Consider the following 16,844-nt stretch of genomic DNA (forward strand, 5'->3'; position numbering starts at 1 on the left):
CTTGGAAGAAAATTTAGTTTTCTGATATCCTGGTTTTATCTATCAAAATATGCCAGCTTTCTTTTTTTTAGCTAGCTCTTAAATACCTCAGCTACCAACATGATCGACTGAAAAGGTGTTTACCAACCCTTTTTAATGAAGAAAACAATTTCCTTCCTTTCTTTCTGATGAAAGTCACTAGAAGCCTTCTTTATCTAATAACCTCAGGGTGAAACAATGGCTGATTCAGGTCTTTTTGGCGGGGGTTGTGGGGAGCACACGATGAGTGGGAGGGGTGAGGAGGGTTACCCTAGTTAATTACTGGAGAGCTAATTGATCCTCTGGTTATCTATCATCACCAAACTAAAAACAAAACAAACCAAAACAATAGAGTCAACTCTTAAATAGTCAATCCGGTAACCATCTAGGTACTATTAAAAGAGACTGACATTTTTACTAAGGTTTCCTATTTTTTAAAAAGGTCCCGTGAGGAATGCTTAGAGAAAAAATGAAGAAGATCTATCTTTCAGACTTACTAGCTAGAAGGTTAATGGCATAATTTCCTCACAATCTGCCATTTACTCTAATTAACAATACAACTAATATTAATAAATTATTAAGCACACAGTGTGTTAAGCAGTATTCAGTTCCTACCCAGAAAATGCCCAAAGAAATAAGGCAATAATTTCTTAGTACTTCTTAAGAATAATAAATACAGACTACCACTGCTACCTTGACCTAACTTGATCCCACAAGAGACTGAACTAGACCTGCCGGTGAAGGTCTGAGGGTCTCCTGTGGAGGCGTGGATCAATAGTGGCCACCGCAGGGACGGGACACTGGCAGCAGCAGTTGTGGGAGACGCATGTTGACATAAATTCTCCCAGAGGTCGCCATTAACCCTACCATCGAGCCTGCAGACTTTAGCACTGGGTCACCTCAGACCAAACTAGTAGCAGAGAGGGAATGCAGCCCCACCCATCAGCAAAATGGATACAGTGCAAGTTCCCAATTTCTAGTATTGTTGTTATTCAGAATATGTAGGAATCTATGAGAAGTTTCTTAAGGAGAGTATTTTTATCACTAGTCTCTCTTAGAGCGCATCAATCTATTCCATGAAAGTACCAGGGAGGACAGGCCAGTTACTTCATTGTCCACAGACATCCACACTCGTTCCATATTAAGTGGAGCTGAGGGTTGCTCCAATAACAGCCTTGGGCTAAAGGTCCAAATCGAGATTCCAGGGTAATCTGTCCCTCCTTGGATGTGTGACCCAGATATATCATCTAACCTCTCTGACCTCCATTTCCTCACCTGTATCAGAATGGAGATGATGACAGCCATAAAAGTGCTGGAACAAGTGCAGTTAGGTTGATAAAAGTGCTCTAGACATTTTGGAAGAAGATGGAAGAGGAACAAGGGGGGGTTAAATCAAGAAGACAGTCTGTTCTCTTTGTTTCTGGCAATCTGAGCTACAAAGAAAGCCAGTTTTTAACACCATCCAGCCTAATATCCATCCCAGTTGTAGGTTTGGAAGGAAGCCACACTCTTTGTGCCCCTGGAGTTTGGGATGAGTTAACCTGGATACCAGGTCTAGATAGGTTGTTATGCCAGAGACCAAGCTCAGTGGTGAAGGTACAATAGGAAAAGCAAGGGAGGAAGAACCGAAGTGGCTAGCTAGGGACCTTTATAGGAAACGTCCCCGTGAGTCTTCCGAAACTATCCCCTTGGTTGGGGCAGGCTGTGAACTCTAACATGATGGCCCAGGAGGGGAAATTGTCATGGATCAGCCAGCTTACCTGAGCTGAGCCTCTCCTGGGATCTGATAAAATGTCTACAAGAGTCTACATCATGATAAGAATGTTTGTTCTTCCCCGAGAGGGTCGAGGGTGATGATCCACAGGTTCTTACCACAAAATGACTTTTATTTTGCTCCCCTTGACTCCTCCCTACACCTGTCCTGTGGCTGAAATTCACCACACTTGGCTTCCAGCTTCATAGTAATCTTTTCCCTCATAAAAGAAGAGACTTTGTAGAAATCCATTTCAAAGGTAGATAGGAGTGCAATAATGAAACTTTCTTCACTTTAAATTTTAAAATGCCTATTTCTATTTTAAAATTTATATATTCTATTAAGTTTGCATTTGCCTTTTACTTAGACAGTCCTAAGTGGACGGTACAGGGTCTTCTACTTTTTGATTTTTTTTCTCCCTCTTCTGCTATGATTCTTAAAAAAGAAAGAAAGAAAGCCAGAAATCTAACAATTCTATGAAAGTATGTTAACTTAGAATTTCAGGACAAGGTCACATCCAACAATATGACAACCAACTAATGTCAGCTAAATAATGGGAGGAAATCCTGATGTTAAAGGACCCCTAGTAAAACAGTGTTGCTCATACTGGCCAGAGGAAATAATATTGACATTTAAATTCATGTGTGTGTGTGGGGGGGGGGGGCTGTAGCAGAGAGGGGTGCTGTTATAATTAGAATACCATACAACATCTATATACTGTTTTATGACTTACAGCCTTTCTTAAGCTTTTCCTTCATATGATTTTTTATGGCTCTCTGATAGCTTAGGCTCCAAATCCACAGCTCTTTGCTGAATACTACCAGCTACTGAGGTAGAGAATGTGGACCACTGGATCCCACAGACCATCAATAAGAGTGTCAGGGCTGGAATTCAACTTTGTCTCCCTCCAGGGGTCCCCTGAGACCCTCTACTTTTTTTTATAGCAGGAGATGTGTATCATATTATATACTATATATAAAAGTCAGAGTATGATGGACTTTCATTTGAACTAATCTGGGTAGAGTGAAGGAATTTAAGGTCAAGTTTTAGCATCCATTCCCATAGGCTTCCATGAGCACCGGGTGGTGAGGTAGCCTCCTAATTAATGAGAGAACAAGGCCCAGAGGACCCCCCACCACACACACCTCCCCAGGTCACCTGGTGACTCTGCTCATGACTATCACACCGAGTGCCCCAGAGCTGCATGCCAAGGGAGAGTGCTCTGGAGTCCCAGGGACTGTTTCCTCATATAGACTCAGTTTCCTAAAATCGTCAATTAAAGCTATTTTTTTAAACTATTTTTTAAAATGATCTTATCTCCAGTTTGCCTGAGTTTTCAATAGTGGAGACCCTGGACTTGATGGGCTCAAGTTCAAAAAAGTGGCTCCGGGGTGAGGCCAGAAACATGGGATCCCCGACGGCAATCTCCAGGAAAGGCTACCTGCCTCCATCCCCTCCTAGCTCGGAGTTTCGTGATTTCTCCGCCCTGCCCTCAAGGGCTGGGGAGAGTCCAGACCCCCACAAGGCTGTGAGTACCTGCTCGTATTTCTCCAGCTCCGTGTGGTAGATTTGTCTGATCTGTGAGAGCTTGGCTCTGTAATCGGAATGTTCCACGGAGTTGTCGGAACCGGCGCCTCCAGAAGCAGCCGCCGCCGCAGCCGCCGCCGCGGAGCCTCCGCCCTTCTCGGGCCCCGCCACCCCCTCGGCCAGCAGCATGTTGTCCAGTCGCATCAGCTGGGGGTCTGTGGGCTCCTCTTCTTGGGCTCCCCGGATACTCAAAACTGCAGGAAGATACAAAAGAGTGGGGAGGTGTTGACAGTAACCCAACGAAGTAAAATTTAAAAACAACAGAAAACTCCCAATATATGATGTGGCTGAAGAAGTCTCAGATTATTTAACAAAACGGCATCTGAGCAATGAGCGTGCAAAGGGCTGGAAAAAGAGAGGGATGGGAGGGCTAGAAAATGCAAGGAGAGATTTGATTTGTTTCTGAAATTAATTATACTCCTCTCATATGAGGTGCCTGTAACAGTCAAACTGATGGAGACTGGAAGCAGGCCTGTGGGTACCACGGGCTTGGAGAAGCGGGGAATAAGGAAGGAGTAATGAACCAGTGCGGAGTTACATTTTGGGAAGATGAAAAAGTTCTTGAAATGGACGGTAGTAATGGATGCCCAGCAATGTGAATGTACGTAATGCCCCTGAACTGTACAGTCAACAACAGTTATAATGCTAAGTTTTGTTATGTAGATTTTACCACAATGAAAGAAATTTCAAATCCACAAAAAAAAAAAATTATAACAGAATATAATTTTCACTTTCATCCCCAAACTGCTAAATTTTAATTCAAGGAATAGCATTTCCTTTCTCATTTCTAATTTTAGATGCCTGTGAGTTTGTTATTACAAAGTTTTTATACTCATTGACTTTATGATATTGGATCAGCCAAAATTTTCATTTTCAAAATAACCTAAGTCAGGCAAATTCAGTTACTTTGAGTGATGTGTGAAGACATCTCCCCTGGACTAGGGATTTCTATTTTTCCAAAACTGAGATCAATTTATTCTGGGTGGTAAGAACTCCGTCCTGGTACAAACAAGGGTGAGATCCTTTAAACAAGCTGCCTCAGGGATTCAGAGAAGCTGGGATTCTGAGAGGATGAAGGAGGCTCGGCTCCATGAAGGGCTCCTTTTTATGAGTCCCCCACGACCATTTGTGGGGGAGGAAGGGGTGATTTGGACTGAAAGAGATCAAGTGATTTAGTAAACCAGTGAAAGAGCTAGGCAGTCTCCTTTTACTACCTTCATACAACCTTCCAGAAAGTAAATCACTCGTCTAAACCCAGGTTAGTCGTCAGCAGCCACGTCTTTGTTGAGAGTGAACAGGAAAAAAGTATCCAATTAAAAAAATCAAAACTGCGGGTAGAGTAGGGAAGGAGGGCTGTAACTGGAGAAGCAGCAGGCTATGCTCGTTCTAACCCTGGGCGTGGAGATGGCAGAGCCCGGGGGCCGGGCCCAGAGCTGCGTCTGGCCAGGATGCATCTGCTGAGCCCCACCGGGACAGTGACAGGTAAGGCGGATCTGAGCTCAACCCCAGGGGCCATGGAGACGTTCGGGGCATTCCATCACCTGTAATACCAGCGTAACTGCTGGCTGTGCCCACATGCTCCTGGCTTCTAACAGGTCTGACAAGAAGCAACCTTGAAAGTTGTTTCAAAGGAAAGCCTGAGTCCTGTGCTAAAGGAAAATGGCAGCATTGCTTTTGCGAAACACGAGACAGTCAAATGGACGGTCAAGCACGTGGACTGGGGCGGCAGCTTAAAGGCCCGATGTAGACACACGAACCCCTTGAGGAAGCGAGAAAATTCAGGAGGAGGGGACAGGAGGGCCTGGGGAAGGTAGTCAGCTGGGGAAGAAAAAAGGATACAGAACAGCCCGCACTTGAGGACCCAGGCTCTCCTCTCGCAACTGAATTTTTAATGTTCTGCTGCACTAAAATAAAATTGCTATACTGGTGACATCGCAGGTTAGAGGATTGTGGAGTTTAATTTTGTGGACATTTTTCCAATGAAATCCCTCTTTTGTAGACTCAGAAGCCTTACATGGGAAATTGTCCCCCCGATCTCAGAATAAGAAAGATTTAATTGTGTTATTCAGTTCCTTGAACTTATTTACTCAAATCTCCAAAGTCCTCAGAAGAACATATCACCACTAACAAAGATTTCCTTAAGAAAGGAAATGAATGGTGCAATACCAGCCCCTAAAGGTGTGGGGTGGCGGGGAGAAGAACGTGACCCCCCAAGCAGGTGGTGGTAGAACCCTGGAACCGCTCCTTCCTCACCTGTACAGCCCAGAGAATGCTTTCAGGTGAGGACATTAGTGTGTGGGGTTTATGGATGTTTCCCCAGTGAATTTCATTGAACGAATTTTAACTGCTTTATCAACAAAATACCTATGGGTCATTTAAGACTGAAAAAAGAACCACCTCTGAGCCATTTGGTAATTGTGGCACTTTTACTTAATCATTAAAAAAATTGGTGCTGGGGCAAAATTTGACACTAATCTACTCTCTGGAATCCCATGACCAATACGCTCCAGAAGAGGCCACAAACCTCGGCCGATGGGAAACCTCCTCAAGATGCTGAGGCTGGTGACATCTGAGCCGGGCCGTGACGCCTCCAAGCGGCTCCTCCTCATCTCTCCAAAACAATTCCTCCTGACAGATCCAGCACTGACAGGTCTCAACAGTGATAGCAAAGTAAAAGAGAATAATGTCAACGGGTGAGGATATACTTTCCTGGGGCTACCTACACACCGTCTTATCTGAGGTGATGGTAAGGATGGTCGGACCTGTGCCGAAGACCAACTCACTCACCCTGTTAACTTATTCCTCTAGCAAAATTCCATTAGTTCTGAAAAGAATGAGACAGAAAAGGGGTCGGGCAGACACAGAACAAAGTGCTGGTGCTGAGTCCTCCAGGTACGAGGTGGGTGACCAGGTGGTCATGTTACTACTAGTACTTCCCATGTGCCCAACATTTACCTCAAAGAATATCCTCCCTTTCCAGCTCTTCTCAGTTACACCCACATCCATGCCTCACTTTTTCTTTCAAACAATCAATGGGAAGCATGAACTGTCCACACCAAGTCTGTACACCTACCTGCTCAGTATTTTTCTTGATCTTAAAATCTAACTGCTTTTAAATGAAATAAAGGAAATGCTAAAGCTGCCAAGGACACTGAAAGGAGTGTCCCACCAAAGAAGTCCCAGGACAGTCACAGAGGGTAAAGCCCTAATCTACCCTACTGGATACATTTAGTAGGGGGGAAAAACACCACATAGTAACAGTGTTATCCTTTTGCTTAGCTTTCCTATCATTTGATGAATCCTGGAAACAAATACCCTTTAAAAAGAAATTTGGATTCACTAAGATTTAATATAATAGGTTTCCAAATGTGGCCAAGAAGGAATAGTTATGAAAGAAATGAAATGCACCTTGCTTGCATTTATCCTTAGAGTTCAGGACACATAAATTGGCCCCAAACCAGAGATTTGAAGAAAATAAAAGAACAGAAAAAATTGGAAAAAAAAAACCCAACAGTCCTGTCCATATTAGACCCCTCAAATCATACTCAAATCATTAGGAAGACAGTAATTTCAGAGTATGTATCACAACCACCACCACAAAAACTATTCGTACACACGCATGCAATATAAACAAAAGAAAACCTTCCTCTTCCACTATCTAACACAGAAGATTCTGGCTCTGAGGGTCCTGGGCTGTGTATGTGTGCTGCGACAAGGCCCGGATGGACCAGTAAACCACACAGCATGGACAGATTTCTGCCCCAAAGGAGCAGGGTCTGGATGCACCACTATAAAGAGGGGCGTTGGGAGTCACTGACATGGAAAGCTGTTCAGCTAGTGAGTTAAAAAAAAATCCCACCCACATTAAATAAATAAAAGGCCGATATGTCTAAGCCAAAGTGATGCTACCTATTTACTGCTTGAAGCCAGCACTCTGCCAAATAGGAGACAAAATGATTATTTAAAAGCTCCTTTTTTTTATCTCTGTGGCACCACGCAAGTCTCAAATGAACCTTTCACCAGGACACCAGAGATGTTAACACTCATCCTCCAAGATCCAATTTCAACCAGCGGAGCTGTTACCTAATCCAGCAACCATCACATGTGATCAGGTTCCTGCTCCCCTGATGGGCGCCCTGCAGCCTCCCTCGCCTCCTCCCCTCTCTGCTCCCCAGCCCAACAGCTTTTACTAAGGTTTAAAGGGAAAAACCCCTGTTTATGCCAGTACATACAGGATTTTAATAGTGAGATCCTTCCATTACCAAAAATAAAATCAACTGCAGTGGATTTGCTCTGCAAAGAGGGTCACGCAACAAGATAGTTAACCCTTTCGGTAATGATTCTTAAAGAAGGAGTTTCCTTCTCACAAATCTAACCCCTCATATGAGAGACCGGTCAAGACAGGTGAGTGACGTATACAGAAAATGTCACAGGCCCTTTAAAAAGCATCTGATGTCACCATCTACCTTGCTGCCGTCGCTGGCCCTGGGGTTAATTCTCTGGTGAGCCTCCCAAGATAAGAAGGCTGTCACAGCACAGTCGGGGCTGCTCTCACAACTGGTCTCCTGCTGTTCCTTCTTTGTTTCTCCACACACGGAGAAAAACAAACCAAACCCGAAGGCAGCTTCAAGATCCTTGGCAGGAGGGCAGCAAGCGGGCCGTTTTGTCTTTGGCTGAGCTCTGCCACCGATCCAGAGCACCTCCAGACAAAGCCCACTAGAGGGCACTCTTTCTTCACCAAGGACTGGTTGTGCTGGGAGGGCGGCTGTTTTCGGTTCCCAGGTTTTTTTAGTGCTGGGGGAATGCCCCTGCTGAGATTCATGCCTCCAGGGGTGGAGCAGGCAGCAGAGGAAGAGAGCATATCTACTGAGAGGGTTGTCTTCAAATCTGGACAGCACTTCAGGGACCCAGAGCTGGGCTGACAGAGAGAGATGATGGACAGTCAACAGACAGGTGGTTTTTTGGGCTTCGCAGGTGGCGCTGGTGGTAAAGAACCCGCCTGCCACTGCCGACCTAAGAGACATAGGTTCGATCCCTGGGTCAGGAAGATCCCCTAGAGGAGGGCATGGCAACCCATTCCAGGATTCTTGCCTGGAGAATCCTGTGGACAGAGGAGCCTGGAGAGCTGCAGTCCAAAGGGTCACAAAGAGTTGGATATGACTGAAGCAACTTAGCACGCAAGCAGACAGGTACTTTGGGAAAGGGCATGAGGTGTTCCCAGGATGGGAGCCCTCATGCTTTCTGGCCAATTTCTTTGCTTGATTTGAAGGCACAAGACTGAACCTCCAGGCAGGTTTTCCACAGTCTACGAACTGGTCTTCAATACATGTGACCAGAAAAGCTGGGATAGTGAAGCTCTCCGAGACTCTCCTCCCAACCCTGCTCTGCCATCTTCCAGGGGGTGAGAACTTTGGACAGAAGTATGGGACAAAAATGCTGTCCTAGCATTTTATAGAAATAGAGCAAAGTGCCTGCCTCCTGAAAATATCACCGTTAGACCTTTTATTTGCTCAGAAAGTACTTGTGCACAATGAACTGCATCACCTTATAGAACATGAAGTAATATTACAAACTTAGATAGCCGATAACTGAAGATTACAAAGGCAGAGTATTTTGCCCAAAACCAGAGCAAATGGGACAAGCCACAACCATAATCTAGGTCTTTAACTCTTACACACTTTATCCTCTACTATAACATTAGGATTCTATCACCAATGGTCATCAAGTGGATGTCTTTCAATTCTGCATATGTGTGCATGTATGCACACACACACACACACACACACACACACACAATGTCTTTTGATGCTCAGGTTGTGGCTGACATACAAGGCGGAAGACAGCCAGACATGAGGTAGGGAAGGGAGGAAGTTCTTCCTACTGACCTCTGAATTTCTTTAAAATTTCCTCCAAACCTGGTCTTCTTCAATTACTTCTTTCTGCCAAAAGGACCATCATGATTAGAGCCACCAAGCCATGTGATAGAATGCCCTCTTCCCTCTCAGACAGAAAAACCCACTTACCACAATCTCATCCTATTTCAAATCTCCATTCAGTCTTTCTCCAAGAAACCTACCCAGATAATAGCTAGAAATGAGCTCCCTTGTCACTGAGACACCAAGCAAGTATTAATACTATCTACACCACAGACACAGCACATCTCAGAACCACCAACGTCACACCTGCCACCTCGCCAGCAAGGCTGTGAGCTTCTGAAAAGCTGTGATGATCTGTCCTCCACCTATGTATCCCCCATGACCTCACAGAGCCTCTGGCAATGAGCACCTATGTCAGCATCTCTTAATGTATTAGAAAGAGTGCAGGAAGCAAGGCTGCAGGAATGGGCTCTCCAGTGATCTCTGTCGCGGTTCACTGTCCATGGTGAGGCAGTCCGCTCCTTATATATTCACGCTTTCTCCCTCTGGTCCAGTTACAGTTTGGACCAGAGTTATCGTCTGGTAGAGACCTTTTCCCTGTCACCTCTTCCACCCCACTTCAAATCTGTCAAATCAGCCTGAAAATGCTAAACATGCAAATCTACCCCGTCATTAGGCTAGAGCCTTAGAACCCACAGCCTGGCATGTCCCCAGCAAGCTGACATTCTCCACGACGAAGGCTCTGGGTGTTGGGGAAGGCCTGGCATGTGACTGGTACCTGGGGGAGAATTCCTAGGAGGGCTGACAGCAGCCCCCAGGGCAGGGGCTATGCATAGCATGTTACCCAAATGAGCCCTCTGAGGGATGCTCAGTTCACTTAAATCACTAACTGAGCACCTCCAAGGAGCAGGAATGAGGTGGATGCTGAGAATTCCAAGAAGCCCAGTCCCTTCAGTGTGAGCACATCAAGTTGCCAGAGTAGGTAGAAAGCAAGCAGAAATCCCAGTGGACACACACCCTCTAATCCTTCCTCTAGTTTCTTCCATTTCCCACAAACACAACTGCACTCACAAATCATAAATTCCAAGCTTCTGCTGAAAAATAACTATGACATATTTCGATTCTTCTGAACCCAAAGGTGGGACCAAAATCTGATGTCAGTGGTTTGAAGCTTAAGGTACTGCGTTCTGATATTTTCCAGTACCAACCTTCTCATTTGTTTGATGAAAAAGGTGTTTTGTGCATTTTGAAAACAGTCTGTCTATCCAACAAATGGAAATGATTGACAATTTGATTTCTTGAATTTTACAAGCCAGCCTGAGAGATGGTTGCCGGTCAAGAGTTTCTGGTGAGCATGGGAGAACCAGTGACCACCTTAGTGGAGACTGTCCAGTGTAGGCAGAGATCTCCGAAGCTGCTCAGATGAGAAGTCCAAGTTCCTGGAGTCTTCAAGTGTGAAAGCCATCCTTGGACTGCCAGCTCTCTGCGTGCCGGCTCTTGAGAAGCTCAGGGGCGCCAAGGTTGGGATCCGTGGGTCTAGGCTCTCTCATGGCATCACCAGGTGCTTAGACATTAAGAAAAGATGCCTTCTAGCCCTTTCAACCTTCCTTGGTTTGTTAGGCAGGTAAACCAAGCAACAGGACTTGAGGGCTTTAGTCAGTCAACAGCAAGACTTTGAGATTGCTCAAGCACTGTATCCTGCAAATATTCACCGAGCATCTCTGATATGCCAAGCACGGTGCTGAACTTCAAAATTAACTGGGGTCCAGACAGGACCTTAAGGATAAATTCATGTCTTCATATTTACCCACCACTACTATGTTCAGGGCTTTATGAAAAGTTTTAGGGCAGGAGGTAAACATAAACATATATGACACCCTTGAGATGGTTTTAGGGTTGCTGTTGTTTATATTTGGGGGTTTGCTTTAGAGAAACATGCCATACTTGTTCTTGTCGTCACTTTTTCTGAGCCAGGTTGCAGAGGCTCTGGTCACGTGCATGTTCTACTTCTCAGGAAACACTCGGGCACGGATCCCGATCACACGGCCCCTGCTTGGCACATGGAGCCTCCCAGGCCAGCTGGCAGAGAGCAGGCTCATGTGCTGGGCAGCAGACTCCCGCCTTCCTGGACGGATGCCGGCCGCCCGGGTGAGGGGGCGCTGGTCCTCAGGAACTTCAGCTTGGACTGCTGCTGGGGACACGCTTGGCTTTAAGAACGGCTGCAGAAGTTGGGAGGAGGGGGTGACATCACAGCGGCCTTGGCCTGGACTGCGACTCCCGGAGGTGTGGGAGGAGAGCAGCTCCCAGGGAGGACCAGCGCAGGGCGCGAGGAGCCAAGACGGCGTCCACTCCTGCGGCTTCCTCCTCCGCTGTGTATAAAATGTGTGCGCAACTGAGGGCCACTGGTTGGCAGCGTGCTGTGCGATCCCAGAGAGGCAAGCTTCTCTCTGCAACGGTGGTTTCTCAAGGAAGGGACACCATGGGGAAAGCAAGAGAGCTTCTCACCGTTCTCCTGGATTCAGATGATAACATCAATTAGGCACCTAGCACATTGCTGGCAAGTGCTAATTCTTGACAGATTTCCTCTCCCATCAGAACCCAGCATCCCCCCAAAGGGTAAGGATGGCCTACGCCCTCTTCTCTGAGCTCCACAACATGGCAGAAGGAAGAAAGGGCACAGAGCTGAGTCCAAGGCTCCCAGTGCCCGACCCTGCCGCCTTCCTTAAGCTGTTTCTTTATCACCTGACAGTCAATAATATAATATCAACCACAGCTTTACTCTCATTAAGGGATTAAATAAGTTTATTTTTACAAAAGCACATGTCTGTGCTTGGTAACTGGTTAGCTTTCAATAGTTGGTTAAATCTACATCAATCCCATCGATAAAGGTCCCTATGGGAAGAATAAGAAAGCAAGACAGATTTCGAGTTAAGAGTTTGCTTTTTATATGAAAGAAATCAGCAAGGCAGAAGGAAACAGGCTAAGTCAGTGAGTATACAAACACACACACACACCAGGCTAAGTCAGTGAGTACACACACACACACACACACACACACACACACACACAGAGCAGGCTAAGTCAGTGAGTACACACACACACACACACACCAGGCTAAGTCAGTGGGTACACACACACACACCCCAGGCTAAGTCAGTGAGTACACACACACACACACAGACACCAGGCTAAGTCAGTGAGTACACACACACACACACACACCAGGCTAAGTCAGTGGGTACACACACACACACACACCAGGCTAAGTCAGTGAGTACACACACACACACACACCAGGCTAAGTCAGTGAGTACACACACACACACACACACACACAGCAGGCTAAGTCAGTGAGTGTACACACACACACACACCAGGCTAAGTCAGTGAGTACACACACACACACACACACACACCAGGCTAAGTCAGTGAGTACACACACACACACCAGGCTAAGTCAGTGAGTATACACACACACACACACACACACACACACACAGAGCAGGCTAAGTCAGTGAGTGTACACACACACACACAGCAGGCTAAGTCAGTGAGTACACACACACACACACACACACACACCAGGCTAAGTCAGTGAGTACACACACACACACCAGGCTAAGTCAGTGAGTATACACACACACACACACACACACACACACACACACAGCAGGCTAAGTCAGTGAGTGTACACACACACACACCAGGCTAAGTCAGTGAGTACACACACACACACACAGCAGGCTAAGTCAGTGAGTACACACACACACACCAGGCTAAGTCAGTGAGTACACACACACACACCAGGCTAAGTCAGTGAGTACACACACACACACACACCAGGCTAAGTCAGTGAGTATACACACACACACACACACACACAGCAGGCTAAGTCAGTGAGTGTACACACACACACACCAGGCTAAGTCAGTGAGTATACACACACACACACACACACACACAGCAGGCTAAGTCAGTGAGTACACACACACACACCAGGCTAAGTCAGTGAGTACACACACACACACACACCAGGCTAAGTCAGTGAGTACACACACACACACATATACACCAGGCTAAGTCAGTGAGTACACACACACACACACACACACACAGAGACACCAGGCTAAGTCAGTGAGTACACACACACCCCCCCACCTCACTGTGCTGCGCTTCTAGGTAAACTCAGACTGACACCATCAAGCCCAGGAAATCAATTCTCAGTTCAAAGAATGAATATCAAAATGTCTTTTTTCACCCCTCTCCCCCTCTCTATGTTCCTGTCTTGCTGTTCTTCTCCCAAGCACGGTAAGAAGCCCACTTCCGCTGAAGCCCAGTATGTCCCCTCTTCATGAGAGCCCCAGCTTCAGTCTTCCTGAGCCAGAAAGCATCCTGACCTGGCAGAGCTCACTGGAAGATGCAGTCCTTGTAGAAGGCCGAGAAGACCCTTCAGGGAGCTGCTCGGCTCTGAGGCAACCTCACCTTATGTCAGACAAGCTAGCCTGGACATCCTCTTTAATGGCTGCTTGCAAGTTTCCATTAAAAGTAAATACATTATAACCAAAAGGGAATAGCAACTCTATTCACGATGGAGGTCTGAGGAAGTGTATTTCAGTTTCGACTCATGGGTGGGATTCAGACCTCATGTCATCCTTTTCTGCTGGGACATAGAGAAACCCCACACTCAAAATATTAAAAGATAATTGGATACTGCTACATTTGTATGGTGTGTGATCTTAACTTCCTGACATCATTTCACTGTGTCAGGACAGAGAATACTTTTCCGGCTCCTAGTGACTAACAAAATTTTCTTGTGTATATTTCCAAGCTCCATTACAGCAGAACTATTTTTTTCCTCCAACCTTCCAAATGATTTCATCAGAACTAAATTTTAAATAAAGAGCATTTTGTTCCCATAAAAATGCCGCCAGTTTTGAAAATCACAGAATAATTCAGTGGCAGGATTCCTAATACATTGTATTAGGATCTTGAGGGGTCCTTACCAAAGATAGAGACAACTTAGTCTTAACTCACTCTGAGATTATTTCCATTTCCACAAATTACAGAAGACACATGCTACTACTAATAGTCCACCTTCATCCTGCAAGAGGAGGCTTACTATCTAACAGGAGTGAAAGGGACACCTCTGGCAGATGGCAGCCACAGAGGTGTGCAGACCAAGGACAGACACAGGGACGGCCTCACAGTTGGCAAACAGCGAATTCCAACCAGGGTCAGACACAGGGTCTAGCCTAAGGAAATGAGTGCAACATTTTGACTGGTTCCATCCCCTTGGCCTTTTTAACTTGATCCTTCCACTTCTCCCTCCATTAGGAACACAATTCCTTGGAATCTATAAGAGGATGGAAAGGACTCACTGAATCTCAGGACTACCATATGACTTCAACTAACACTGATAATAAGATCATTTCAAGTGAATGTGTGTATTAACTATGCTAATATTTACACTGAGATATGAGGTGTGATGGGGGCACGTGTCTCTCTTCTATATGGGACACAGGAGAGGAAACAGCTTAATAAAGGGCCTAACAGAGAGTTTCAGTGCAAAGTTGAAGGGAAAGGATGATCTTTTGGTTTCTTCCAACCCATCCCTTTCCATGGACACAGAACACTGATTTATGGTTAAGTCATGGTCATAGGAGGAAAGATACTTTCCAGCTTCCCTTGCAGCTAAATGTGGTCATATCTCCAATGACAAAATTCTGGTTAGTGATAGATGAATGAAAATAAGATATAAAACTCTATCCCTAAAAGAAGGAATGCCTTTCTTTCTACTAGTTGGAACATGGATATAAGGGCTCAGGCTCTGGCAGCCACTCTGGACCATGAGTTGACCTGGGGAATATAAGCCACAGCAGGGAGAAAAACCAGATAGAAGTCCTCGTATCCTAGAGACCAGCCTGTGGTCACCTTCAGGCTATATGAAAGTAAGAGAGAAATAAACTTGCATTTTGTTTAAGCCACGTTATCTTGGGATTTGGGGAGGTTTTTGTTTTGTTTCATTTGTGTTTGGCAGCCTAACCAATCTAAGCTAATATATTCTTAAAAAAAGAAAGAATGAACTCTAGAAGGCGGAGTGATTTCATGGTGGGTAGAGTATTACAGAGAGAATTAGAAAGAGGCAGGTTTAATAACCAGAGGCAAGTCACAGAGACACCTGAGTAGCCACTGGAGAGAATTTCTTCCTAAAAAAAAAAACAAAACAAAAAAAACACAAAACGAAAGGGTTTAGAACAGATAGAAAAAGGCTTGATTATTAGAGGGGTCTCTCTTGGGTGCCACACAGGCTATTAGCAGAAGTGAGAGACCTGGGAAGTCTGGAGTGAGGGAGCAAGGCAACAACAGGCCTCCTGGCCAGGATGCTGGGTGGCCCGGAGGGGTATAGCTCAAACCAGGACAGAGGTGGGTGGTGAGGGGTGGCTGCCTGTGGAAAGTAGCCAAGAGTGCTCTGCTGCCTCTGTGATGAAGGAAGCAAAGAGACTCTGTCTTGAGCAGAAGAAAGCTAAGACAGGCTAACCTGTCATCCTGGAGCTAAAGATAAGAGAAGGAGCAATAGGTGAGACCAAGCTCTAATAGACAACTGTAGGCTGTTGGAACTTAGCCACCTGTATACAGCTTGTATTTGTATATTTCCTTACACTATAGTAAAACACTGTTTGTACTCTAATTGGCCTGTTGGATTTGCCAGTTCCAGAGCAGTGAAGAGGGACACAGGAGAAGAGAAAACCTCAGCATGATCCATTTAAAGAAGAAATCACCTCCACTCACTCTGGCGGTAGCAGAAATTTCCCAGCAGGAGGACACTGGGTCTATTTCTGGGCACCCCAGGTCCATTCAAAACACCTGCCAATTAGCTTTCCTTTTTCCATGAGCACAAACAACACCTGTGACCCCTAGACCATCATCTCACAAATACACACAAGGTCAGTCAGGGTCCTTCAGGGAAAACATGTGGATAATCCATCATCACTCATTACAAAAACCACCCCAAGCACATGTCTTGGTGCTAATGAGTCACTAGAGTCATTCTCAGACACCGGGGGCTGCAGAATCTGCCGGCAAAAAGGCTGCAAGGAGAGGCAAGAGGTTTTTTGCTGCTGCTCAAAAGTTCCTGAGTTTTGGCCTCAGAAAGCATTAAGTCTTTGACTGACAGAAGGCTGGATGGTAGGACAGGATGCTTGCCTGTGTCTAGAGTCTCATCCTGGGCAAGAGAACGAGGATGCTGAATAAGAAGTGCCGGTTGTGCTGGCGGAATGAGGGGAGGGCACTGAGAGGATGGGCCCCAGATGGCAAAACACACCTTCAGACACCACTAGTCCTGTCGCAGCATAAACGAGAGACATCTCAGGGGGACCAAGAAAGGTCTCGGCTTGCAACGTTTCTGCTGCAGGGAAGAATCCATGGAGCCCTTGAGCTGCACGGTGGCTCTGAGCTCCCGGGCTGTCCTCCACGGTGCCCCTCTTCCCACTGGAGTCCATGTGGCTGAAGTCTTAAAAACATAAACACCTGCCCATCAAATATGCTTAACTTTTCTTGTACTTGAGTGCAAGCATTCAAATTTCACCCCGAACAGGGCTTCTCAAATGCCG

At 45.9% G+C, this 16,844-nt stretch overlaps 1 protein-coding gene across 4 annotated transcripts in view; it reads right to left on the reverse strand.

The window, feature by feature from the left end:
• The window catches only part of PBX1 (PBX homeobox 1), a 329,043-nt gene that overhangs the window by 98,060 nt on the left and 214,139 nt on the right, over window positions 1-16,844 (reverse strand). For all 4 annotated transcript variants that reach the window (XM_043450585.1, XM_043450602.1, XM_043450579.1 and 1 more), the window contains exon 3: window positions 3,308-3,552. In XM_043450585.1, the coding sequence (XP_043306520.1) occupies window positions 3,308-3,552 (245 nt within the window). The remainder of the gene's footprint in view (window positions 1-3,307; window positions 3,553-16,844) is intronic.

This window comes from Cervus canadensis, chromosome 2, assembly GCF_019320065.1.
Source record: "Cervus canadensis isolate Bull #8, Minnesota chromosome 2, ASM1932006v1, whole genome shotgun sequence".
In the NCBI taxonomy this organism is placed as follows: domain Eukaryota; kingdom Metazoa; phylum Chordata; class Mammalia; order Artiodactyla; family Cervidae; genus Cervus; species Cervus canadensis.